Genomic DNA, 26,925 nt, shown 5'->3' with positions numbered 1-26,925 from the left:
TTTAATATCCTTTTCTCCTATTTTTTGTTACATTGATTTTCGGATGTTAAACTAACCTTGCATTCCCAACCTCTGGTGACATAATATTCTGTTTATATATCCCTGCCTTGGTGAGCTCTAATGTTTTCCAAGAGACTTTTCAAAAAACTAATTTGTCGTTGGGGCACCTGGCTGGCTCAGTCAGAGGAGTGCGAGACTCTTAATCTCTGAGTTGTGAGTTCCAGCCCCTCACTGGGTGCAGAAATTAATTAAAAATAAAATCTTAAAAAAAAAAATGGGCACCTGGGTGGCTCACTCGGTGAAGCGTCTCCCTTCAGCTCAGGTCATGATCCCAGGGTGCTGTGACTGAGTCCCGCATCAGGATCCCTGCTCAGCGGGGAGTCTGCTTCTCTCTCTGCCCCTCCCCCTAACTCGTGCTCTCTCTCTCTCCTCTCTCTCTCAAATAAATAAATAAAATATTAAAAAAATAATTTGTCCAGCATTTCTAATTTTCTTGTTGAAAGTGTTGGTAAAAAAGTGAGTTAGGCTTCCTTTACTGAAGAGGAAAGACCTTAAAGATTTTAAATTTTGGTGTTATCTATTACCTTCTCCTTTTCAGTCTTAGATCAATATCACAGAGGTATGTGTGGGCACAAGGCAAAGGGTTTTATATTTCTGATGCAGAGACTGTCCTTCCATGTCAGACTGTAACTTGAGCCAAAAAAGGTGACTCCTCTGTCCCCCTTGATGCATATCAAGGAGGGGTGCTGGTCCCACCTGCTCCTGGGTGGGACCACACTGGATCCTTGACACCCTTTCCTACAGTGCTACTGACACGTTTTCAGGTTACTGGGTTGCTCTGCTGGTTCAACCAGCTGACCTGGGTCATACCGTGGTGACTGTTAAGAACTCAGAAAATTGCCCAGCTGTAGGTCTTCTCCCCACAGATCAGCCCTTCTCCAACTTGTTCCCTCACAGCCCGAACCATCCCTGGTGTGTTTTGTGACATTGAATCTAAACCCAGTTTTCAGTGGCTCAAAGTTTCATTTAGCTTGGTGGGTCCCTACCTCATTCCTTGTGTTAGGCTGAATATTTCCCCTGGCCCCAAATGTCCATGTCCTGGTCCCTGGAACCTGTGAATGTCACAAGAGACTTGCGGATATGATTAAGGACCTCGAGATGGGGGAGATTATCCTGGATTTTTGGGGTGGGTCCTACATCCAGTCTCAAGCATCCTCCTAAGAGGGAAGCAAGAAGAAGCAAGGAGTAGGAGGCGTGGCAGTTGAAACGAGCTGGGAGGGATTCTGGGAGGGAGGCCAGTGGCTGCAGAAGCTTGAAAGGGTAAGGGAATGGATTTTCTCCTCAAAGCCTCCAGAAGGAACCAGCCCTGCCAACAGCCTGACTTGAGCCCAGTGAGACTGATTTTTGGATTTCTGACCGCTGAATCTGGAAGAGAATACACTATGTTGTTTTCAGCCCTGAGTTTGCTGCAGTTGGTTATAGCAGCAACAGGAAACTGATACAGTCTACTTTCACAACCATTCACTTGAGTGTAAGGGGAGAGTCAGGACTCAGTATAGATTTGGGATTGTTTACTGACTGGTTTCAGGGTGGAGCTGACAGGCATGGACTGTCCTCCAGAAGACAGGTGGGGGTGGAGTGCGTGAAAGGGATATAAGCAAGACTCTGGTCTGCAGATGAAGAAGCAGCAGCAGATGGTCCAGCCAGCAGGTGCAAAAGAGAGGACCGGTTCCAACACCAGGTCTTATGGTGAGTTTACACAGATAAGGCGCTCCGAATGTTAATGGCAGGCTGGGCTGTAAATGTTGTTAGGAATTGGTTCCGGTTTTGTTAATACCTAAACTAATAATGGAGAAGAGAATTTCCACCAGGGTTTTGGTCTGGGTGGTATTTGTGTGTGTGTGTGGGGGGGTTGTTACTGGACGAAGGGTAGATATGATGGAGGGATCTGCCTGCTGGTAGACACCCTAAATGCTGAATTCTGGGGAAACGGATGAGTCGGAAGATATCCTATAAGACTGGGTATCTTCCCAGAGAGGTTGGTGAGAGGAAACATGGGCATCCCACTGATGCAGGTGGATATGGCTGAATAGTCTGCCAGCAGATTACTTAATATGACAATTTAGTTACATTAATACTTACATATAGGGACATAGCTGCAAGTCAGAAAGGAAATAAAAACTTTCTGCATAAGCTAAAAAAGATGCTTCAGGGTTGCCTAGCTGGCTCACTTGGTAAGAGCACACGACTCTTGATCTAGGTTGTGAGTTCAAGCCCCATGCTGGGTGTAGAGCTTACTTAAAAAAATAAAATAAGGGGCACCTGGGTGGCTCAGTGGGTTAAATCCTCTGCCTTTGGCTCTGGTCATGATCCCAGGGCCCTGGGATCGAGGCCTGCATTGGGCTTTCTGCTCAGCAGGGAGCCTGCTTCCCCGCTCTCTCTCTCTGCCTGCCTCTCTGCCTACTTGTGATCTCTCTCTCTCTCTGTCAAATAAATAAATTTTTAAAAAATCTAAAAAAAAAAAGATACGCAAAAAAAAAAAAGATGCTTCAGGGTTTGCATATTTTGGCTTTTGTACAACCTATGGGTTCTCAGTTCAGCTCTATTCATTCTTCTTGTGCATGTAATTCTAAGATGTGTAGTCAACTGATTTCTGGCCAAACTGGTAAAAACCAGTACACAAAAAGGCAGGAGATGAGCGCAGGCAAACAGAAGACCCTAAGAGGAAACAATTGGCAGCCCGTGTGACCAGCACTACCTGCAAAAATTAAACAGAGACACACGGGTACCTCCAGACACGCAGCTCCGGCCTGGCAATCTCCATGCGGTCCTCCATTGAAAGGGTTAACTCCTGGCAAAGCACGGGGCTTCCAGACCTGCCAAGGCACCAAGTCTCACTTCTGTCCTGATTGGTCACTCCCTGGCCTTCTCAGTGTTAATAATTAGAATACCTCTCAGGAACATCAGCGTATATTGCTTTAATAACTAAGCTAGCCAATTCCCCCCCTCAACATCTAAGAAATCAAAAAATATAACAGGGGTTGTTTCATGTAGGGTAGAACAGTCTTATATAGTTATAGGCCCAGGGGACATTTAATAGGTGACGATGCAGGATAATTGATTTTCCTCTCAGTGAGCCTCAGTCATTAGGAAAAGTTTAATTATGTTTAGCTTAATCTGTTTAAGAAAACAGGCATGAGTGTGATACATTTGGGAAGTTTTAATCCAAAAGAGACTGTGCGTTGGTACTTATGTAGAACGGAGTCTTTAACCAGCTAGAAAGTTCATTTGTTGAGCATGACTCATTCTTTAGGATTCCTGAGCTAGCTCTCCTGAATGAAAGGAAATGATGGCCCATCTGTATTACTATAACCAGAATGTGCATATTCTTGGGTAGACAGACCCATTCTTCTAGGCTAGTCTTATGCAAACCTGAGCATTGGCTTACCTGGGCTGACTTGACCACTCTTCCCTGCTCATCCGGGCTGACCACTCCTCCCTGCTCACCTGGAGTGATCACCCCTCCCTGCTCACCAGGGTTGACCTTGTTGCTCTGCTCACCTGGGTTGACCTCTCCTCCCTGCTCACCTGGGTTGACCAACCCTCCCAGCTCACCTGGGCTGATGGTGCTTCCCTGTTTACCTGGGCTGATCACACATCCTTGCCTCTTCCTTTCCTTTGCCTCTGTGGGCCTCCGTCTCGGCGCTGTGGTGGCACTGAGGAAGAACAAAGCTCCCTTCTCATTTTTGACATGGTATTACTTTGAAAATGGCATACTTGTCAGTTCATCTCAGCCAGTCCCTCAAGCCATAGGGCTAGAAAAACAGGAGTTTAGAATTAGACACAGCCTTGATGAGCCAGAGATGTGGTCTGATGACGGCAGAAGCGAGTTCAGAGTCGAATGTGACACCCTAAAAAAACAAGTTAAAATGAAACAAAAACCCGAACCAAAACAAGCAGCATGCTTCGCAAATACAAGGAGGAAACTCATGTTCAAAGTGAATGGAAAATTTTGTGGTTGAAGAAGACAGTGAGTTAGGGGCACCTGTGTGGCTCAGTGGGTTAAAGGCTCTGCCTTTTGCTCAGGTCATGATCCCAGGATCCTGGGATTGAGCCCCGCATCAGGCTCTCTGTTCGGCGGGGAGCCCGCTTCCCCCTCTCTCTGCCTGCCTCTCTGCCTACTTGTGATCTCTGTCTGCCAAATAAATAAATAAAATCTAAAGAGAAAAAAATGTCTAAAAAGAAAGAAGACAGTGAGTTAGAGCGTAGGCAATGAAAGGGACCCTGCTTGACTATGTTGACGATGTCATTGGAGTCTGCCACCGAGAAGAGGGAGGGACCCTCTTTCTCTAGTAAGATGCCCTCATTAGCAGGTGGGTCCCGGCTGGTCCGACCACTAGATTAACCCAATTACTCACTCTAACCGCCTGTTGTCCACGTTAGCCACGTTAGCGGCACAGATTCCCAGCCCGCCCCGTTCTTGCCTGAGCCAAGGATTCGGAGAAGGATGGCTGCTTGGCGAGGTTGCTAAAAGGACAGACTCACATGTGCTTACTGGAGGCCTCCGTGGGGCAACCAAAGGGCCGGGGCTCCCTGGGCGTCCCCAAAGCTCTGAGTGCAGGACAGGGGAACCCGTGCGAAATGGAGTCATGGGGAGTAACCCACGCCCTCCAATTCCCTGGCAGCGGCTGTGGACACCTGCTCCCCGAGCCCTCCTTACTGTGAGGACGGGTCCTTCTCCTCACACTGCCCCGGGCTCCCCACTCCCTCCCTCTCTCTGCGGGCTGCCCCCTACCCCTCACTTAGCCTCCCTTTCCCTTCTGCCTTCCTGCTAGGGCTCTGCACCACCAGCCACCAGCCAGCTGTGACTTTCAGGCTCCCTCTGCGCTCCCTCTTTCCCCGAGTCCCACCTCAGATTCCCAAGAAAAAACGCTTAGACGCCTGGTTCGTGTTTCTCTGCCTGCTGGATGTCAGGGGTCCCTGGCCTTGGGGAAGGTCCCCGGCATCCTTGCTGTCCTCAGGAGAAGTGGGGTCTCGCCCAGGGCTGGAGCCCAGCAGGCAGGACGTGACTCACTTTGCAAAGACCAGAGATCAAGCTTCTAATTTCTGAAAATGTGTAAGAGAGTTCCAGCAGGCGGGGAATGAGTCCTTTATTTTCCCTCCAGCCCCGTCACTAACGGGCTGGCTTCCTTTCTTCGTAAAGTGAGGGATCTGAGTAGAGGGTGCTGCCAGTGGCCACGCACAAGGAGGGAGGTCCTCTCGCGAACGCTTATTCAAGGTGGAAAAACTGAGGCATAGAGGGGGTGAGTAACTTGCTCGGAGTCCCACACAGCTCGTCAGTGGCAGAGAGGGGATCGGAAGAACCCTTGCTCTTGGCCAGAATCCTTTCTCGCTGGCACCGAGTGGGTCCAGCATCCTCTGGGCTCCAGGGAGGGGGCGTGTGATGAGGGACGGGGTAGCGCTATTCTCCAGAACAGGATGTCCTCTGTGTCCGGGCAGAGCCCCATGCGCCCTGGGGGATGCTGCCTGCCCTGTGCCTTTGCCCTCTCGGAAGGGCATGGGAAATGCGGACCTGTCAGCAGGTATAAACTCAAAAGTTTCTCCCTCAGCGGGTTTCAAGGACTGTTTACCCAAGGAGACACGGAAGGATTAGGCACACCGCCCATCCAACCCGTCTGGGTGTGACCGGGCCCATGGCAGCTGTCAGAACAAAGGCTTCCCCTGGAGAAACAGGGTGCCCACACGGGCTCCATGGCCCCGAGGGACGCCCTGGGATGTGAGTCCCGAGCTGGGGCTCCCAGGTCCACAGGCGATTCAAGAGCGAGGCCAAGAACAAGGGCCTCCGGGTGGAAATCTCTGGTCCATGCCCAAGCCTGGGAGGTGGGGGCCAGGCAGGCCATTTCCCAGGATAGCTGGCCGAGGCAGCCCAGGTCTGCAGGGGCAGCCCCTGGGCACTGCTGAGATGGGCAAGAGATGCCAAGCCGAATCTGGCTAGGGCTTTCAGGGGACGGCCCTCACCCATTCCCAGAGTCCCTGCTTGCCAGGATCAAGGGCACAGGAAATGTCATTGTCCTGGGAAATCCTTCCCACCCTGCCTCTCTCTGCCTTGGGCCTTTCCCCTGTCCTGTGGCCACTCATCCACAAAGGGTGCACTGTGTGGTCCTTCAAGGGAGTTTTCATAAGTTAGGACATGGAACAACCCCAAGCGTGGGCTCAGGACACGTGGCGATGACACCAGCGGGCCTGGGCGAGCGCGCGTCACCTGGCCCATCACCAGAGTCACAAGGACCATTGTGGGAAGGTGTTATTGTTTCAGTGGGCGCAGCGGAGGGTGGGTCAGTCAGCAAGACTGGGTAAATTGTTATTTACAGTTTCTGAGCTTTTAAAAGAAGAGCTCCTCAGGATCAGCGCGATTCCAGACCCGTGGCACCATGACGGCTCTGGTAGCTCTGCTGGCTCTGCTCCTCCTGGGGGCCCAGGCCCAGCACGGGTCTGAGTGGACCTACTCAGGTAAGCGCCCCCCCTGCCCCTGCCGGGTTTGTGCCTTTCCTTGTCACCCTCAACCCTGCGGGAGCTGCCCTACCCACCTACGGAGAGCGGAGAGCGTGTGGAACTCAGACCTCTGATCGGGGACAAAGGGAGTTTGCTCTTGTTTCCTGGACAACCAGGTCTTGGTGGGGGGCGCCCAAGATTCCCCCCGCAGGTGTTTTTGCCTTAGAACCTTTCCTGGCCATGCTCCTGGTTGGAGAGCCTGCTTGCCGCCTCTGACTGCGGAGCCCTCTGCTTTCTCGGGCTCTGCAGTGGAGGAGGAAGTTGCTAGAACAGGCTCCCTGCCATCTCGCAGAGGACGTGCGGGTTTGTGGAGCTTTCTTCTTGGAGAGTTCATGGTTTGAAGTTTACCCAGAACATCCTGACTTCCTGAGAACCCAGCACCTTTGCACGGCTCCCGGGGCTGCCGCCTCCCAGTAGCCATGACCTTGCTAAGGTCCAGATCTGCACATCTGGACCCGAGTCACCCCCTCCCATGGGGTGGTGAAGAGAGCTCCCGCCCTGCTCCCCTTTCCCTACACTGCACCCAGGGATCGGGCTCTGGAGGACTCTCAGGGCTGCTGACTGACTTACTCTCCCCACAGTGCCCCCACCAGCTTTGGACCCCAAGGGAAGCATATATTCATGGTGGATGCGTGTCTTGTTGAGTCAAGGGCAGCAGAATTAGGGACATCATGGGTGGCTCAGAGAGTCTGGCGTCAGAGGGCAGGGAGATCAGCTGTGGTCTATGGGTCCGCTCTGGAGCAGAGGAGGCCACACGTGGCCAGAGCCGTGGAGGCCCTGGGGTTCTGCTTCATGTGGCTTGTTGGTACTAAGGGGGGTTCAGAAGGGTAAGCCAGAGAGAGAATTCCAACAGGTAGGTCTTGTCCTTCCCAGGCTCAGCCCAGCCTATGAGACCGCAGGCCTTCCTGAAAGCCGTCAGGGGCCCAGCAACACTTGGGGAGGCTACCTCAAAGGCCTTTTAGGAATCCTCGAGAAATCTGCAACACTGCTACGGACACAGGCTAAAGCCTCTTGATCCCTGCAGCGGCTGTGCTCGGGGCCACTGACCTCGATCCTGGCATTAAACCAAGAAGAGCAGAGAAATAAAAAATTGGCTTTTCTGTTGATTGTAAAACCAAGCAGCTGTGAGGGGCCCCAAAACAAACACCTTCCTTAAAACAAGCCAGGCATTTGCCATAGAGCTACTCCCTAACGGCGGGAGAGCTTGGATTCCCGACTGCAAAGGTGTGGGCCCATTATAGCAACTAGCTTTCTTCCTTTTCTCCCTAGAATTATCACCCACTTTAAAAATGAGACATTTCCTTACTTTGGTTTTTTTCAACTAATCACTTTGGTCATCTTTGAACCTGATGCTTTACCTTCTTGTCCTGAATCCATAGGTGTAGGCAACCTGGGGGTCTCTACCCTACTGAGACCTAGTGCAAGGGGCTGGAACAAGGAAACAGTGGCGGGGGGGGGGGGGCCCTGTAGAGGGGGAGGGCGCTGCATGATTGTTGGGAGAGGGGAAGGAAAACTGCGCCATTAGAAGGAAATGGGGACAGGACCCCTGAGAGTAATTCAGTAACACCAAGCCCCGAGGAGACTTCTAGTGCATTTATCCCCATTCCAGGGGAAAACCAAGCTACATAAATATAAATATTAAAAAATATAAAAATATATATTGCATAAAATATATAATATAAAAATATAAATCATACATGTTATATATATTAAATATATATTTAATAGATTTTATATAATATATACAATATATTTAATATAAACATATATATAAAAATATAAACATAAAAATATATTAAAAAACTATATATTAAAGACCTTTATTGTTTTCCAAACACCAACTGTTCTTGGTGCCAGTGACAACAGGGGAGTTTGGAATCCGGGTCAAGTCCCTGAGACACCAGGTTTCACGGAGCAGATTCTGACTTCTAGGGGTCAGGCTCTGCTTTCTAGAAGGTAGACCTCTGGTGTTGATCCTGGCCTTCTGCTGGGCAGGCCCTGTGGTGAGCTGAGCCCCTCCAACTCTGACCCCCTTGGCTCTCTTCTGTCACAGAGGGGGCGCTGGATGAACTGCATTGGCCAAGGGAGTACCCCACCTGCGGTGGGAAGAGACAGTCCCCCATCAACCTGCAGAGGAGAAAAGTTCATTACAACCCCTCCCTGACGGCTCTGAACCTGACAGGCTACGGGGTCCAGGCGGGCGAGTTCCACATGATCAACAACGGCCACACAGGTAAGGGGCAGGTGGCAGGACACTGTCTCCCTCTCCACCCCACCCTGCACTCAGCCCTAGCAGCAGGTGCCAGATGCCGGAGCAGCCTGCTGGAGACACAGAGTGCAGTCTGGGCGCTGCAGGCCAAAGACGGTGGTGGTTCCCACTCCAAGCTGTGCACGGGATGGTGGGGGGGATGGTGCTCAGTCTTTGGCCTCAATTCCTGGCTGGATCCTTCCTTCTGCGGGCTGACCTTTCCCCCAGCTCACTCGGACCCCACCCTGGGAAATCCAGCCCACGGAGTCTGTGCCGCTGACGCCAGGGACCTGCCTGCTCTCGGGGATCTGTGCTCTCGTCTGATTTTTCCATATTTTCTGCATTGAGTCTGATTGGCTCAAAATGCCTGACAGGAGGGCCCAGGATTTCTCAAAGGTTTTATTTATTTTTCTAGAGATAGATTTATTTATTTATCAGACAAGGCGAGAACACAAGCAGGGGGAATGGGAGAAGGAGAAGCAGGCTCCCTCATGAGCAGGGAGCCTGATCTGGATCCCAAGTCTCTGGGATTGTGACCTGAGCTAAAGGCAGATGCTTAATCGACTGAGCCATCCAGGCATCCTTCAAAGGTTTTAAAAAGAGACTCTTGGGGTCTTGAATGGGTCCTCTTCTAGGGAGGAGGTAGAGGTCAGACAGGAAAAGGCTGACTTGGGTCTTGTAGACCAACCCCAGTTCAGAAGCCTGGATTGGACAACTGGAAAATCCTTGCTTTGTGTTTACTGAACATACTTTTGATTTTCCAAGTGGGCCCCTCTCCTCTGAGTCTCATGATACCCCCCACCCCTGGCAGGGGTCATTGTTAAGGCTGGAGGTGAGGATGTTGGGAGGCCGAAGGACTTAAGGTCACCTGGTCTCTGGCGGCTGAGCTGGACCCAGGCCATTCCCTGCCCCTGGATGTCTGATTCCTCGACCCGTCCTCCTCCTCCTTGGACACCCCCCTCCCCACTTCCTCCTGGGCTAGGCCGACTTACTGCCCACCCACATAGGTGCCTGGGGTCACAGGATTTAGATCTCCTATTTGCACAATTGAGAAGATAAAAGCAGTTGCCCTTGATGGGGTTGGTAGACCCAGGAGAGTGAAGAGCCGTAAAAGCCCTCAGGCACATGTGGCCTGGATCCCTGAACTCCACAAATAATTCATGAAAGCCTGATTTTATCTTTAATGTCAAGCTCCTACTTCCAAAGTTTCTCTCTGAAGCCTCCAGCAAATTGGCATGTGGCAAACCCCTTCCCTCGTTTTTTTGGTTCAATAAACATTTATTTTGGTTCACACCAACATGAGCATTAATAATTACAGTAATGGTTGGACCAGATTAGGGGAACCTTAAGTCTCCTGGTTCTTCCAAGAGAGGATAATTAGACCTGCAGTTCTCAGTATTTGAAATCTAAGAATTTGATCTCAGGCTTTTTCTTAAGGACTCCTTTTCTTTCTTAAAACAGTAATAATTAAATACATTATCAATCGCTAAAATTGCCCTTCTTCCAGTCCTTGCCCTCGATGAAGAGGGGCTACAGGTAGCAACTGAAGGCAGGGGGGAAGCTGGGTTGACCCCACCAGGACAGGCAGCCAGAAGTATCGAACGATTGAAAACCCCCACTGGTAACATGGACCGTTTCCGTCGCACACCTGCCGGGTAGGGCTTTGTGCTGAGGACCCAGGAGAGGGGATGTGTTAGGAAGGCCCTAGCTTCCCAGGGTGGCTTCCCAGCGGCTCCCTCCTCCCAGTTTGGAGAAGGCCCTGGACCTTCCTCCTATGGGTTGTACTGGGCTCTCTAGAGGCTGGAAGCCTGTAGGGTCCCCAGTCTACCCCACATCAGGTCAAACCTATGAGAAAGCACGCAAACAGTTCCCATTACTTACATTTTTTTTTTTTTAAGATTTTATTTATTTATTTGACAGAGAGATCACAAGTAGACGGAGAGGCAGGCAGAGAGAGAGAGAGAGAGAGGGAAGCAGGCTCCCTGCCGAGCAGAGAGCCCGATGCGGGACTCGATCCCAGGACCCCGAGATCATGACCTGAGCCGAAGGCAGCGGGTTAACCCACTGAACCACCCAGGCGCCCGATTACTTACATTTTTTGATGTCAAGTATTTTGAAAGATTTTTGGAATTCTTTACAATTGGCTTTACACTGTCAGCAAGCTCCAAGCTTCAAGAATTCTCCTGAAGGGAAAAGGCAACAACACCCCACTCAACCAATTCTCAAATCTGATAACATTCTGTTGAGTAAGTTTAACAAGAAAGTTGATATGATATAATTAAACATTTATCACTTTTGACTTTGATTAAATATTTATTACCTTTTAGATCTTAGAACCTAATATATATATATATATATATATGTATATATATACACACATACGGATTTATATATATGTATTTTTAATTGACTTCATTTTTTTTTGAGCAGTCTTAGGTGCATAGCAAGATTAAGAGGAAAATGCAGAGACTTCTCATGTACCCTCTGCCCCCACATACACTGTCCCCCCCATTATCCATATTCCTAACCAGAATGGTATTTTTTAAAAAGATTTTATTTATTTATTTATTTATTTAGGGAGTGAGCAGAGGGAGGGGCAGAGGGAGAGGGAAAAAGAATCTCAAGCAGACTCAGGGCTGAGCACGGAGCCCCACACGGGGCTCCATCCCACGACCTCGAGATCATGACCAGAGCCGAAATCAAGAGTCAGTTGCTCAACCAACTGAGCTACACAGGTCCCCCAGAAAAATACTTTTTTTTTTTTTTTTTTTAAATCAAGGATGACTCTACCTCGACACAGCATAATTTGGTCCAGAGTTTGCTTTAGGAGTCATTCTTGTCTTACACATTCTATGGGTTTGAGCCAATGTAGAATGACAGTATTCATTGTTACAGAATCATACACAGTGTTTTCATGGCCCTAATTATCCCCTGTGCTCTGCCTGTTCATCTCCCCCTCTACCCCAGCAGCCACAGACCCTTTGATTGTCTCCATAGTTTTGACTTTTCCAGAATGTCACAGAGTTGGAATTACATAGTAGGTGGCCTTCTCAGATTGGCTTCTTTCACTTAGTAACGCATTTTAGGTTCCTCCATGTCTCTTCATGGCTTGATAGCTGATTTCTTTTTTTTTTTAAGATTATTTATTTATTTGACAGAGAGAGAGAGAGAGATCACAAGTAGGCAGAGAGACAGGCAGAGAGAGAGGGGAAGCAGGCTGCCCGCTGAGCAGAGAGCCCAATGCAGGCCTCGATCCCAGGACCCTGGGATCATGACCTGAGCTGAAGGCAGAGGCTTAACCCACTGAGCCACCCGGGCACCCAATAGCTCGTTTCTTTTTACCGTTGAATAACATTCCATTGTCTGGATAGACCACAGTTTATCCATTCACCTACTGAATGGGCATCTTGGCTACTTTCATCATTCAGCAATTACGAATAAAGCTGTCATAGACATCCATGTGCAGAGTTTGGTTTTACCATTGGGTAAAGACCAAGGAATGTGATGGTACGGCTGTGTTTAGCTTTGTCTAACAAAGTGGCCGCACCATGTCGCACCCCTACGAGCCCTGAGTGAGTTCCTGCCCTCCACATCCTCCCAGCATTTGCTGTCGTCAGTGTCCTGGATTTGGGCTGTTGTGATAAGTGCGCGGTGTGTCTCACTGTTGTTCATTTGTATTTCCCCCATGACCTACATCGTGGAGTCTCCCTTGGCCTGCTTATTTGCAGTCTGTGTGTTTTGGTGAGGTGTTTGCTAAGGTGTCCAGCCCCTTTTTTAAATCAGGTTGGTTGTTTTCTTATTGTTGAGTGTTAAAGGGTTCTTTGTATATTTTGGCTAGGAGTCCTTTATCAGATGCGTCTTTTGCAAATATCTTCTCCTAAGTCTCCTCATAGTGTCTTTTACAAGATAGAAGTTTTTATTTATTTTTTTAAAGATTTTACTTACTTATTTGGGAAAGAGAGAGACGGGGAGAGAGCACAAGCAGGTGGAGCAGCAGAGGGAGAAACAGACTCATCGCTGAGCAGGGAGCCTGACGTGGGCTGGACCCCAGGGCCCTTCGATCATGACGCCTAATGACTGAGCCACCCAGGTGCCTCTCTTCAATGACTTCCAATAGGAAGGCCTGGCTAACAGACTAGATGTTGCTTGTTCTTGTCCCAGACCTAAATTGTGTATATCCTCATAGATCTTTTCCTTCCTCACTCTCTTCTCTCACCCTCTGGAGCCTCCCTTTTCCCTGGCTCATTCCAGAATGTTCAAATGTCTCTGAGGCCTGAACCGGTGAAGCAAACAACAGCAGCTAGGTGACCAGAGGGACCTCCCTTGGGCCAATCTGTAGGGCACCGGGCAGGAGGAGGAAGTGGGAAGAGTGGCCCGTTTTCCTGTCGGCAAGAACTTAACACTTGAACACATCCACTGATCAGAACAAGTTAAACCCCAGGCCAGGGGTCTGTGTGTTTCCCGGCTTGCTGCAGAATGTGGTCTCTTGTCTTCCAAAGAGAAGTGGAGGCCTGTAATGGTGACATCCTGTCCCTGCCACCACCCATTCTTGGCCCGGTCTGCCCTCCCCCACCCACTGTGTGATCTTGTGCCTCTGAGCAAGGAAGGCTTCCCCCTCCCCAGGTTGGCCTCCTTGTCCATAAAAGCACTGAAGCTTACAGGGTTTTATGGAATGGAGTCGGCTGTTCTTTTATTTATTTATTTACTCATTCATTTATTTATTCATTTATTTGAGAGAGAGAGAGCGAGCGAGCGAGCGCACGAGCCAGGGGAGGGGCAGAGGGAGAAGCAGCTCCCCACTGAGCAAGGAGCTCAGTCGAGCTATTCCCAAAAGGCTACCCAGGATGACGATATTTAACACCTCAACTTGGCCTCGCAAACAGTGCTCTGGGAATAAAAGTCGTCACATTAGTCCCAAGAGGTCCCCCAATCCCCCTTCCTATTCCTATGCTGTGGGTAAATCACAAAACTGGTCAGAAGCCGAGAGCGGGATTCTGATTTCCACACCCACTGGCCATATTTTCTAGGGCATCCTCCTTCGCTAGGGCTGACAAGCTGGCCTTGCCACCCTCTCCCCCAGTGGTCCTACCCCTGACCTCCGAGTCTGGGTAGAAGGGTGTGGGCCCTGATGTGGGCGCCTGCCCAGCCGGGCTCTCCCAGCCTGCCCTGTGCGCCGGTCACCTCCTCCCCGTGGGCGACCCTGCTCAGGGCATCCTAAGCCAGCATGGTCTTGGCTTGCTCCATGAGTGTGCAGGGGAGCGCGAGGGAGCTGCCTGGCCGGTAGACCCGACCCCTCTGTGCCTGTGTGCACCGGCCGCAGCCCTCTCTCGTCTTCTCTCCCAGTGCAGATCAGCCTGCCCCCGACCATGCACATGACGGCTCCAGACGGCACCCAGTACACAGCTGAGCAGATGCATTTCCACTGGGGTGGAGCGTCCTCGGAGATCAGCGGCTCTGAGCATACCATTGACGGCATCCGATTTGTGGCGGAGGTACTCTGGAGACCCCAGCCAGGTCCTCTTTCTTCTTTCCAATCCCACAGTCACTTTCCTTATGAAAACAGCCAAAGAGACTGCATGGTGACCGTCCAGTCACCCTAATTTGATTTTTTTTCATTCATTCACAACCATTTAGTGATCTCTGCTACATGTCAGGGATTCAAGCAGGGTCCCTGCTCTCACAGAAAGCACAGTGCAAGGCAGGATTTTACAGCCCACAGAATGGGGCAAGTCCTCTTGGTTTCAGCTGAATGTCTGTGTGTTAGATTTTCAGGGTTCTCTCTCTTGCATAGATCTGTCCTTAAGATGACCATGGTTTAGTGTTCTCCAGAGCAAGGTATCTCATGCCCACTCCTGGGAGACCACAGGAGAACCCAGTGACCTCAGACAAGCCCTCTGGACACTGCCAGCTCATCTGCCTGGAGGGTGGGGTCAGGGAAATGCCCTTGAATTGCCATCTCCCCAGAATCCCACTCATGCTCTTTCCATTGGAGAACTTTCTGGTCTTGATAGATCTCAGACCCAGAGGGAAGGAGGTCAGAGTTGTTTAGGAGGGACAGGCTGAGGCTTTGGGTAGAGAGCACCTTTCTCTTCGTTCTTCCCTGAACACGTGAAGCTCATGAAGTCTGTAGGGACTGCCCTTGACTTACCCTTTCTTGCTTCCACAGATTCACATTGTTCACTACAATTCTAAATACGAGAGCTACGACAGAGCGCAGAGTGAACCAGATGGCTTGGCTGTGCTGGCAGCCCTCATTGAGGTAGGCTGAAGTGACACATGTGACATCAGAGACTGGTGTCCAAAGCATCAGGTGTAGACAAAGGGTCTTCCCTCCTCATCTGCTACTGAGCTCACCGTTCTTTTTTTTTTTTTTTAAGATTTTATTTATTTATTTGACAGAGATCACAGGTAGGCAGAGAGACAGGCGGGGGGGGGGGGGGCGGGAAGCAGGCTCCCTGCCGAGCAGAGAGCCTGATGCGGGGCTCGATCCCAGGACCCTGGGATCATGACCTGAGCCGAAGGCAGAGGCTTTAACCCACTGAGCCACCCAGGCGCCCCTGAGCTCACCGTTCTTAAAACAACTCTGACCCAGTGAAGCCCTTGCTCACAGTCACTGTGTTCCCTCTGTGTCCCCAATCTCGGGGACATTGGATGAGTGGGACAACTGATTTAAAGGAGCTGGGATCACAGCGTGGTTGGCCAAACATAAACTGGCCGGAGGGGAGGGGGAAGCTGGCCACCTACCAGGTAAATCAACACCTGCTTTTCCGCTTTTCTCAGAAGGTCTGGAGGGCAGGACCTGTGGCTAGGTGGCAAGAAATGGTCATGAATTCAGTCTCCCCCAACAAGTGCTAAGTTGGATAAAATGGCCAAAACCAACCATATCTCTGCTCTGGAATTGGACCAAAGTCAAACAACAAATCAAGGCATTTGTTTCTGAAAAGTGACTAGAATTTTGAGTTAGAACAGTGGGGCTCTTCCTATCTCCAAACTCCAGCTTGGTCAGCAAGGTCGTTTTCCTGGAGCAGGCTGGACAGGGGACCCAGCAGTCTTACTGCCTGGAGGTGGATGACTCACTTGATTTGGAGTGTGAGTTGAAAGCCCATGCCCCAGGATCTATCAGTAAAGGTAATAGAAAGTGAAAGTTGCGGCTGACCCACTAACTGGCTGACCTCTGGATGTGCTTCACAGCTCATCCAGATCCAGCAACAGAGGGTGCAAACGTGATGGGCTTGAGGGGTATGAACAACAACTTCTGCTAAAATCATTGACTGACCACAAAGCTATGTTGACCATATAGGTGCTTCCTAGAGAGCCCTAGGAATAAGATTTAAGAACAGAGCCAAGACATCAGCTGCTGTGTGTGGCTGGGGAGACCCATCTTGCAGATGAAGTGGAAGAAATTCCTAAACGGATACACAAACAAACAAAAGAATTTTTTAAAAATCAGAAATCATATTTACATGCTATATTACTTAAATGTCCAGTTTTCAAAAAAAAAAGTTGGACATGTAAAGAAATAGGAAAATATGATCCACATTTAAGAGAAAAAACTGCAGCCAACAGGTATGACTGTGAGTGGACTCAGGGACTTATCAGATAGGACTTTCCCAACAACCATCATAAACATGTTCAAGGACTTAGGAAATTGTGTTCAAAGAATTAAAGGAAAGTATAATGACAATGACTCAAAAAAGGGAAACAGGAATGACAAAAATGCACAAGTGGAAAGTCTAGAGTTGAAAAATATAATAAATAAAATGAAAAATTCACGACATGGTCTCAAAGCAGAGGTGAGACAGCAGAAGGAGTCAGTACATTTGGAGAGAAATTGAAGAATTTATTCAATCTGAGAAACAAAGGAAAAAGACTGAAGAAAAATGAACAAAGCCTTAGAGATTCATGGGAACAAGATCACACAGCCCAACATATATATAGTGGGAATCTGGGAGAGGAGAAAGAAAGTGAAAGAAAAAAAAATGGAAGAAATAATGGTCCCATTTTCCCCCAAATTTGATGGAAAAAACAATAATTTACAAACTGGGAAACTGAACAAAACCCTTGTCTGATCAGAGTCAAACTGTTGAAATCAACAAGACAAAAAGGACTTTTTATAAATAGGATACTGACGTACAACTAACAGCCAACTTCTCATTAGAAACAAGTCATCAGAAGGCCATGGAATGTCAACCAGGAATCCTAATCCAACTAACACCCTTCAACAATGAGGTGAAACAAAGGCATTCCCAGATACAGAAAAACTGAGATAATTGCTAACAGATCTGTCTTACAAGAAATATTACCAAAAACCCTTCTGGCTGAAAGGCAATGACATCAAACGGTAACTCAAATCCGCAGAAAGAAACGAAGAATGCTGGAAATGGTAACTATAAAAGACTGTCTACAAATGTTTTTGTCTTGTCTTTAAAAGATTTCTTTCAAAAAACTCATCAGATTGTTGAAAGCAATCATTACACCACTTATTGTTGGGTTTACGACGTAGGTAGATGTAATGTCAATGACAAAAGTGAGGAAAATAGAAAGAAATGGAGCTAGCTTGGAACCAAGTCCCCATATTTTATAGGAATTAAGTTAATACTAACCTGAGGTAGGGTGTGATAAGTTGTATATTGAACAGTAGTCCCCCCTTATCCCTGGTTTCACTTTCCCAGGTGATAGTTACCCGTGGTCACGTGCAGCCCAGAAGGAGATGTTCCTTCTAGTGATGTTTACTCCAGGAGCCTAACGCTAGGTCACAGCGCCTGCGTCTCTCACCCCTGTGACCTTGTCACGCAGGCATTTGATCAAATGCATCATCCCAAGAAGAGTGAGTGAAGTACAACAAGAGATTTTGGGAGAGACCACGTTCATATAACTTTTAATTCAGTATAATGTTATCATTGTTCTATTTGATTATTAGTTTATTGTTGTTGGTCTCTTACTGCATCTAATTCATACACTAAACTTTACCACAGGTATGTATAGGAAAACATGTAGTATTTACAGGGTTTGGCGCTACCCATGGTTTTAGGCATCCACTGCAGGTCCTGGAATGCAATCCCTTCAGATAAGGGGGAACAGCTGTAATCACTAGAACAACCATTAATACTTAAAAATGGTTAAATGGTGCATGGAAGTTATTTGTTTCACACAAAAGGTGGAACAGAGGAACAAAAATCCACGAGGGACCTAGCAAAACAAATAGCGAGTGGCGGTCATAGATCCAAGAAATCAGAATTCATACACAGCGGAAGAAGAATTAGACCACTGCCACCGACTGAAAAGAATCATTGAAATTCACCTTTTTCACCAAAAGTAATTTTTCTGACTTCTGAAGAGTCAACGCTCACACAAAACAGTGGTGACCTGGCAGGGGGCAGAATTGGAGCAGTTTTGGCTTGGACAGAAGGCTGTCCCCGGCTCAGGCAGGAGTCCTGAGGATGAGGAACCGGGCACATGGAACCAAGCCCCTCTCATCACAGGGAACTGGCCTGAGGTGAACCCCGCCCAAACAGAGTCCCTGGGGGGTATGGTGTCAGTGACTTTGGGCCATGCCCTGAGGGCCTCACCGGTCACCCTTAAGAAGGCTCTTTCCCTGGAAGCTGTCCCAATGCTTCCGTCCTGTCTCCCTGGAAGAGACCAGTGAGCCCAGGCAGTCGGTGGCAAAGAATGACCAGTCTCTCCCCACACAGCTGGGGCTCGGACCGGCTGCCTCCTCCATGCCCCTGGGCTCTGCCCAGTCAGCAGGGACACCAAAGCATGGGATTACCAGACAGAGGTCCCCTTTCCACTCGATGCACTGCTCTGTTTCTCCTCCAGGTCAAGGATCACGGTGAAAACACTTACTACAGCAACTTCATTGCCCACCTGAACAACATCCGGCATCCAGGTGAGGAAAGCCCACAGCGGAGGCAGGAGCGTGTTGCGGGAACAGGGGGCCTGGAAGGGGGACATCGGCAGAGAGGGGGGCACACGGGCCCCGCCAGGGGGCCAGGGCTCTCATGCCAGCGGCTCCTGCTGTCGGCTCAGGCTGCAAACACCCTTGAGAAACCTGTTCACAAACCCCATGTGTTGATTCCCACGGTTGGAAGCCAGGGGACCACGGACAGGGGATATCTTCGCTTCACCTCTAGCTCCAGTGAGTAGTGATGACTCTGGGCACTAGAGAGAGAGAGAGAGAGAGAGAGAGATGTCCTCCTTAGCTTCAGGCTGAGGAAAACCTCCCATCATTGTGCCTGGACAGGGCTGGTCTCCCCCTCCTCTGCCTCCAGAAGGCAGGATTCATGTCCGAGTGGCTGCCGACCCCTACGGCCTGTGACCTGAGCCACAACCACATCAGCTTTGACACCCTGGGCTTGTGCTTCTGACTTTGGCCACCGCTCCCAGACTGCAGGTCCCTGACTTCCGGTCCCGCCCATCCAGGGGGTCCCTTGACCTCCGACCCGTGGGCCTTCTGTTCTCCCCAGGGCATGAGTGGGGGTGGAGGGAGAGGCAGGGGCAGAAGCAGGCTCCCCTCTGAGCGTGGAGCCTGACGACTTGGGACTCGATCCCGGGACCCTGGGATCATGACCTGAGCTGAAGGCAGACACTTAACCCACTGAGCCACTCAGGCGCCCCCAACCACTGTTATTTTTATTCATAGCTACAAATATGAGTATGTGTTAACACGGCCTGGAAATCCTCAAACACTCATCTGGGCCTTTGCTTCTCCCCGCTCCAGAACACTTATTTCACGTTTCCTCCCGTCCCTCGAAGCTCCTCTGCCCCCGGCCCCAGCTTCCCCCTTGAGCGGATTGGATGCCTTGTTCCCGCTTTATCTAAAAGGTGGTCAGACCCTCACTCATCTTCTTAACCCATCTGCACGGGCCTAGCTCCTCGTCCCCTCCTCTGTCACAGTGGGCAAGAGTCCCTGCTCGAGAGCCCGGCCCTCCCCAAGCGCACACTGGGCCTCCCTCTTAGGGTCCCTCCACCTGCTCGCCTCTGCTGTCCCGCAGCCCCCATTTCTTACTGTTCACCTGCCGCTGGCTCGGCACACAGATCTGCGCTCTAATACCCCACGAGTCTCTTTTGACCCAGCCAGCCCCTTGCCATCCTCCCCTCTTCTGTCCCATTCGATGCGCTCTTGAATGTGTTGCCTCGTGGTCCTGTTCCGTTTTCTCGCTCACCCTTGGCTGACCCTGCCAGCCACCGTCCCTTTAAGGTCACCCCTGTTAGATCTCCTGGCCACTTCTCTTTTCTCTCGATTGACCTGGAAACAACGATCCATCCCACCTCACTCTCGTTCTGCCCACACTCAGGCTCACCCCCGGCTGCGCTCTCTTTCTGCTCCTGCTCTCATGGTGGGAGGCGCCGGCTCTGCCTTCTCCAGGGGGCCTCATTCCATCCCATGGCCTCCATTGCCCTCTCTGCGCAGTGGACTCTTAAAATCTGAGGTCCTCCATGCAGTGACAGGATCACGGGGCAGGGAGGCAAAGCAGACGCAAGAACCAGCTGGTTATTTTGCGGACCCTTAGCAAGACCAGCAAGAGAAACCACAGGCCTGTGGTTTGAGGCGTTTCCTTGAATGCATGGACCTTAGACCTTCCGTTTCTACGAACTGATCCAGACCCATTTCCTTTTCCAATTCAATAAATGGTGCTTCTGATCAATACTGCTCTCCGCACTGGCCTCCCTCTCAACTCTGGATTCCTCTATCCAACAGCTTGCTTGATACTGCCCTGCAGATCTAAAATTTAATATGGCCCGAACCTTCCCTACCACCCATCCCCCAGGCTCGTCCCTAAACCGACTTCCTCATCTCAGCAGAGAGCATCATAAGCCATCCCACTGTTGAAGCCCCATACCCCAGAATCGCTGTTTTTTTTTTTTTAACTTAAAAAACAAATTCTTTTAAATAGCCTCCACCCCCAGTGTGGGGTTTGAACTCACGACCCTGAGATCAAGAGTCGCGTGTTCTACAAACTGAGCCAGCCAGGTGCCCCTCCCAGAATCATTCTCGATTTTCCGCTTTCCATTATCCCTCACATCCAAACCGTCACGCGTCTTACTGTTTTCACCTCCCTGCTTTCAGTCCTCTTGTGTGTAAGCCGAGAAGCAGGATTGCTGGGTCATATGGTAATTCTAGGTTTAATTCTTAAAGCTGCCATCACATCGCTTTCCCTAGTGGCTGCACCGTGGTCCTGGAATTCTTGACTCACTTAACTATATTACAGGGATCAAGGTAAATCCATGCTCCTTTGGAAGGTTGTATCTGGAAGCTCTTCCAATAACACTAAAATTTAGAATTTTTTTTAGCCTATTCATGGGATTATCCACTACCAGACTCTGACGCCTTGGTTTAGCGAGTGTATTTACGTCTACGTAAAAACTGTAACCTCTTTGCCATTAAAAGAATGCAAAGTGCATTTTTGGGGAAAACGAAAAAATTCAACTCAACTCTGTGTTTCTTCGTTGGCATCATGCTGAGCTCAGGAGCTCAGAGTCATGACATGAATGGAAGAGGGATTCTTGAGATGCAGTGATGGGTTCTTGAGCTGGGACTCTCCGGAGACCCTGTGGAAACACTTCTTCCCATGGCCCCCCTTCCCCACGCGAGCCCCCACACCCGGGGGCTGAGCCTGGTTTCTCGGGAACCATGGCGGGAAATGCTCAGGACCAGGTGCCTGAACCCCACTTGGTTCTGAGTCTGCCTTTCTCATCTCTATCCAGCCATTTCTTTCTTTCTTTTTTTTTTCTTTCTTCCTTCCTTCCTTTTCTTTCTTTCTTTCTTCCTTTCTTTCTTTCTTTTAGATTTATTCATTTGAGAAAGAGAGAGCACAAGAAGGGGGAAGGGCAGAAGGAGAAGCAGACTTCCTGCTGAGCAGGGAGCCTGATGCGGGGCTCCATCCCAGGACCGTTGGATCATGACCTGAGACAAAGGCAGATCCTTAACCGACTGAGCCCCCCTGGTGTCTCTCTATCCACCCATTTCTTTTTTTTTTAAGATTTTATTTATTTGTCAGAGAGAGAGGGAGAGAGAGCAAGCACAGGCAGACAGAATGGCAGGCAGAGGCAGAGGGAGAAGCAGGCTCCCACTGAGCAAGGAGCCCGATGCGGGACTCGATCCCAGGACGCTGGAATCATGACCTGAGCCGAAGGCAGCTGCTTAACCAACTGAGCCACCCAGGCGTCCCTATCCACCCATTTCTAAGTGAGCCCAAACCAAGGCATTTTGTTCTTTTTTGAGATTTCTTATCCAGAAGCCCCTAGCAGTCATAATTCTCTTCTCTCATTTATCATAAAGCATATCTTCTGCCCAACAGTTGTTGGCTGGTTAACAGATTGTTAGCTGTTAACTGGTTGACAGGCTCACGAGGACTTTCCAAGCTCAAGTTCAATGACCAGATTTTATAAGCACACCCCTCCCCGCTTATCCTCGTAGGAATCCTATTGAACATTCCCTTGTTGCCTTTGAGGCGACAGCCAGAGGAGGTATCTGAGTGGGTCTTTCCCCAGAGTCTGTGCTCTTACCCCCTTCTAGGAAGCAGCAGACTGGGCAAATGCTTCGAATGATCAGCCTCTGTGTTCTGGTGACTCAGAAGATTCAAACGTGGGGCGGTCTGAGCCTGAGCTGTCCCCCCAAGGGGCACCAGTGGCCCCTCACATTCCTTTATTCTTTGTCTCCTCTGTTAGGACAAAGCACGGTTCTGAGTGGCCTTGACATTCTGGACATGCTCCCCGAGGACGCCCAACACTACTACAGCTACAGGGGGTCGCTCACCACTCCTCCCTGCACTGAAAACGTCCACTGGTTTGTGCTGGCCCATCACGTGCCGCTCTCCAGTGCACAGGTAAGGCCCCCACACCGCTTCCCCAGGTCCCCTTCTGACTGCCTGGCTGACGAGAGCGCTTCCCCACATCTCACCTTAATGTCAGCACCCGGGCTCCCAGGTGCTTTCCTGCCCCGGGGCTGCTGTGCCTCACCCCTCCTGGCCTGGGTGACCTTACTAGTGCTTGGACAGAGATGGGCAAGTTGAGGCATCAGGGAATCCAGGGAACCCTGGGACCTTGGATGCAGCCAAAGGACTGGGACCTGACCTGGGTCAGAGAAGAAGGGCTGCATTGCGAAGGCAAACATTTGCTGAGAGGATGCTGCCTCCAGGTAGTGTTCTTGGTCCTTGATGGACAGAACTTCTGTCCTCGTGGAGCTTACATTCTAACTTCCATAAATGGCTTTACACAAGGACTTACTGACATTGTTAGCTCTTTAATATGCTAGCAGGCCTGCAGTCCTTTGAGGAGAAGAGCTGTGTCAGCCACCTTTGGTTCCCCAGCATAGCATGGGTGCACAGTAAATATTTGTTGCCTTAGGGAAAGGACAAACGTAACTGAAGTTGCAGAGGAAAAGGTGGCATTTCCTTCCGGGTCATGTTCTTCCTCAGGAACAAGTAGATCTTTTTCTTTAAATTTTCATTTCCCCAATGCAGGAAAAGGTGGAAAGAACACTATTCAAAGATACCCACCCACAAATCTATTTGCTTCTTTTTCTCCTTTCTACTGGTGATCAAATAGTCACAGAAAACAATTTAAAGAGATGGTTGAAAGAATGAATGGATGGATGGATGGGTGGGTGGGTGGGTGGATGGGTGGGTGGATGCTCTGTTGCCATGTAGCAAAACTTGAGATCTTCTCATACTCACTTTATCGGGATTATAGAAATAAACCCAATAAACTACGCTCCTTTAACCACCCAGTACCTCTTCCCCTCCATAATTCACTTCATGTGGCCTGTAGATTTGGAAGCTAGAGAATTCCATAGTGGATCACCAGAACAAGACCCTCCACAATCACTACCGGAGGACCCAGCCCCTGAACAACAGAGTGGTGGAAACCAACCTCATGAATTTCCCCCACCTATGTAAGATCAACTCTTATTTATCCTTTGCGATTCTTTGAGTCCTGTTTTCTTCCTTCTCTGGGTGCATGCATCTCTTCTGGCAATAGTAGGGGACGGACAGTCATCTAAAGGGCAGGAGGCTCAGATGGGCCAATCTGTACAGGGGATGTGTGGGCAAAGGAGGTGGCTCATCTTCCCAGTCCAGGCAGATGCCAGTGAGTAGAACAGAGGAGACCACGAGGATGGACAGTTACATGATTTATTACCTACTTGGTCTTGGCCAGAGACACCCAGTAGGAGAGCAAGATGCTTAACAACATCCTGATGCTCCCATAAGAGTGCAGGCAAGCCCATCCCCAACTCCCACACATCCCCTCAAGGTGGGGTTAACTAGAGCATGTATTGTTTACTACATTTTCTTGGGGATCATGCCCCAGACACCAGGGTGCTGGAAGTAGGTATGACCAGTCCAGCCTCCCTGGGACCCTCTAACCCACTGGGTCAGGCTTCTTGGCTCACCTTATTAATGTGGTTGCAAGAGTGCAAATATTCTGCAATTTCCCCATCTTTATTTTGCCCGTTTCTCTGTAAAATTATGGTGAGCTATACACATTCCCTGAATTCATTGTTTTTACAGTCTGTTTCTGCTAAACATTCCTGAGACCTTTACATCCTCGAATACGATAGAATTGATTCCAATCAATATTACCCACTCAGTACGACCCCAACTGATTATACATATCTTTCAAAACCTTTAAATCTCCAGACAGGCTCCCCGCCTCCCCATCAACAAAGGCCCATTTGTGATTCTCTCCCCATCCTTCCTTCCTGGTTCATTGATTGTTTTCTCTTGCATTTGTTTGCTCCTCCAACAATACCAACAGAGGAAAAAGGACACCTGTCATAATGATCATTTCCCCGTATTACACTATATACCATATTAACAGTACCAATTCCTTTCCCAAAGGACAACATCCTCTTAACTAGGTCCAAATGCTAGCAGCCTGGCTGAAGGGACACAGACCCCCTGATCTGCCCCCTTGTTCTAATTCTGCCATGTCCCCTTTTCCCTGATGAAATGTCCCATGGCTCTTGCAATAGACAGGTACAGATTGCACAGTTTCCCCTATGCCACACCCCAAATGCTCTTTCCACGAAGAGGGGAGTGTCGCTCCAACTCACCCTCAGGAGGGAACACAGATGGTCTAGATATCCGCGTCTCCAACCCAGATGCCCCACGCTGCAGTTCGCCTGGGTGTCCCCTGTGCCCACCCTTCTGAGACTCGCCAGTTAGGGTTATTACTTCAGCTCCCAGGAGATCATAAGAAGGTCTCTTCCCCCACTCGCAGTCAGGGGACCGGAGCAACGGCCTCCCTTTGCTGCTAAGAGAACTGGGCACCATTTTGCTCCCCCGGCCCTCAGACCCAGACTTCTAGGTAGCAGCGCTGGTCTCCAGCCAGCCCCATTGCGTCACCCACCTGATGCCTCCTAGTTCCATTGAATCGCACCCCCGATGGGTTAATATGGTCACCCCAACAATAAGGAATGACCTGGCAAAGAAGCAAGATTACAAAAGCAAGATAATGGCCAAATATAGATGTCTTGCAATTCATTTATTAGAAAACATGCATGTCCCCTTAAGGTAAGGGCTACTGAGCGTCGCATGAGAAACCAAGGTCCAGGGGCAGAACCACCGCTGACGTGTCAGCCCTTGGATTAAGGCAGCTTCCACGCCTAAATTCAGACAGCGGGAAGGTGCTTGAAGCTGGCGGGACAGGACATGGAGGGGATTCTAAGGAACCTAAAATCCCCCCCTTTAGTACATGTGTGGGGAATGGTGTCTGGCTGTCCCACAAGGACCACCGAACTTCTGACCTTCCCGCATGAACTCTTCTTTTCATAGCGTATCATCTAGGTCCCGAGTTCCAGCTTTACATAAATGAGCTCGACAATAAGCTCGAATACTTGAGAAGACTTATTGAAAAGAGGAACAACAAAGAGAAATCCTAGAGATGGCGAACTTGAAGCGGCAGGTGTGCGGGACAAGTGGGCCCTCCTCTGAGCCCACGCCCTGCCCGGCTCCTCCCCGACCCCGGCTCTTCCAAGAAATCCGGTGCCGGGATTGCAGCCTCCCCGAGGCTCCTGTCCCGTTTCTGAGTAAGACTGAGTAAACCACTGTCCCTGAGCGGAAATGAGGTGGTTTAAGGGTATGAGAAGGGGTTTGTTAGACGACACCAATGGGAATTGATTGGAATAGAAATGTAAAGGAAATGGAGCCCTAAGTATCTTCCTATCGAATCATGCACGTTGATCTGTGTAAATTACAAAGCAGCCCGGACTGCCCTGTGGGATTTAGGTGAAATAAAATGTCTTTGGGAATTGGTCATTTGAAAATTTCTCTTTTCTGTTTCTTTTGTACCACTTCAAATATGCCTTCTTTGCCCTCCCCCCAGGGACACCGGTGAGGGGACAGAGATCGAGGTGGGAAGGGTTCTAGGACCAAGTTTAGGAAGAAGGAAAGAGAGTCTTACCTTGGAACTTGTTGGTGGTGAGGTCTGGAGCCTGGGCTAGGCTGGGCGAGCAAAGGAGGAACAGAGGAATAGGACCCCGGACTTGCAGGAGAGATGGGGAGGAGAGGGGAGGAGAGGAGAGAGGACCTCCCTGCACATCTCATCCTCGTGGGTCAGTTGGTGGCTGGGCCTTGTCACTAGAGCCAGGTTCCAGGTCCAGTTCTGCCGCTGACTGTCACAATCGCTCGCTGCGATGATTGCCGTGGTTTGAGTACACGGATGCACGTCTTTGACGGAGGCCCTTTCTCGCCACTCCCTCTTCGCTTCCCCCATCTCCGGCCCAGCCCCCACCACCATGTTCTTCCCAGTTGCTTTGTCTGCTCTTTACTGGCTTTGTTCCCCCACGCTGTCATCCATCACCTCTGACTTCATTCACCGCTCCGGGCCATCCTCAGAGAAGCTGCGTTTCCCCCAGTTTATTGAAACAGAAGCCAAGATGGGGGACAGCCGGGTGACGCGCCCACCATTTCCAGGGTAGAAGACGGTGGAGACAGGATCTGAAACCAGGTCTTTGGTATCCAAGCTGCTTTAGCTACAGAAGTCTTCCCTCTCAGGATGCCTGGGTGGCTCAGTCGTTAAAGCATCTGCCTTCAGCTCAGGTCATGATCTCAGAGTCCTGGAATCATGTCCCGCATCAGGCTCCTGCTCAGTAGGGAGCCTGCCTCTCCCTCTGCCCTCTC

General features: G+C 49.9%; 1 protein-coding gene across 2 annotated transcripts; it reads left to right on the top strand.

Moving 5' to 3' along the window:
- The first annotated feature begins 1,706 nt into the window (after positions 1-1,706).
- CA6 (carbonic anhydrase 6) lies at positions 1,707-26,044 on the top strand. 2 transcript variants are annotated; one of them, XM_047724031.1, is made up of 9 exons: positions 1,707-1,749; positions 6,372-6,510; positions 8,606-8,785; positions 14,144-14,292; positions 14,967-15,059; positions 18,620-18,689; positions 22,472-22,629; positions 23,573-23,696; positions 25,579-26,044. In XM_047724031.1, exons 2-9 carry the CDS (start codon positions 6,432-6,434, stop codon positions 25,683-25,685), a joined length of 960 nt encoding a protein of 319 aa, XP_047579987.1. In that variant the 5' UTR covers positions 1,707-1,749; positions 6,372-6,431; the 3' UTR covers positions 25,686-26,044. The 2 variants fall into 2 exon arrangements, with proteins under 2 accessions (XP_047579987.1, XP_047579986.1); XM_047724030.1 differs by lacking the exon at positions 1,707-1,749 and adding an exon at positions 5,738-5,846.
- Positions 26,045-26,925: the final 881 nt, after the last annotated feature.

Source organism: Lutra lutra, chromosome 4, assembly GCF_902655055.1.
Source record: "Lutra lutra chromosome 4, mLutLut1.2, whole genome shotgun sequence".
In the NCBI taxonomy this organism is placed as follows: domain Eukaryota; kingdom Metazoa; phylum Chordata; class Mammalia; order Carnivora; family Mustelidae; genus Lutra; species Lutra lutra.
This window is presented reverse-complemented; position numbering and strand designations above follow the sequence as displayed.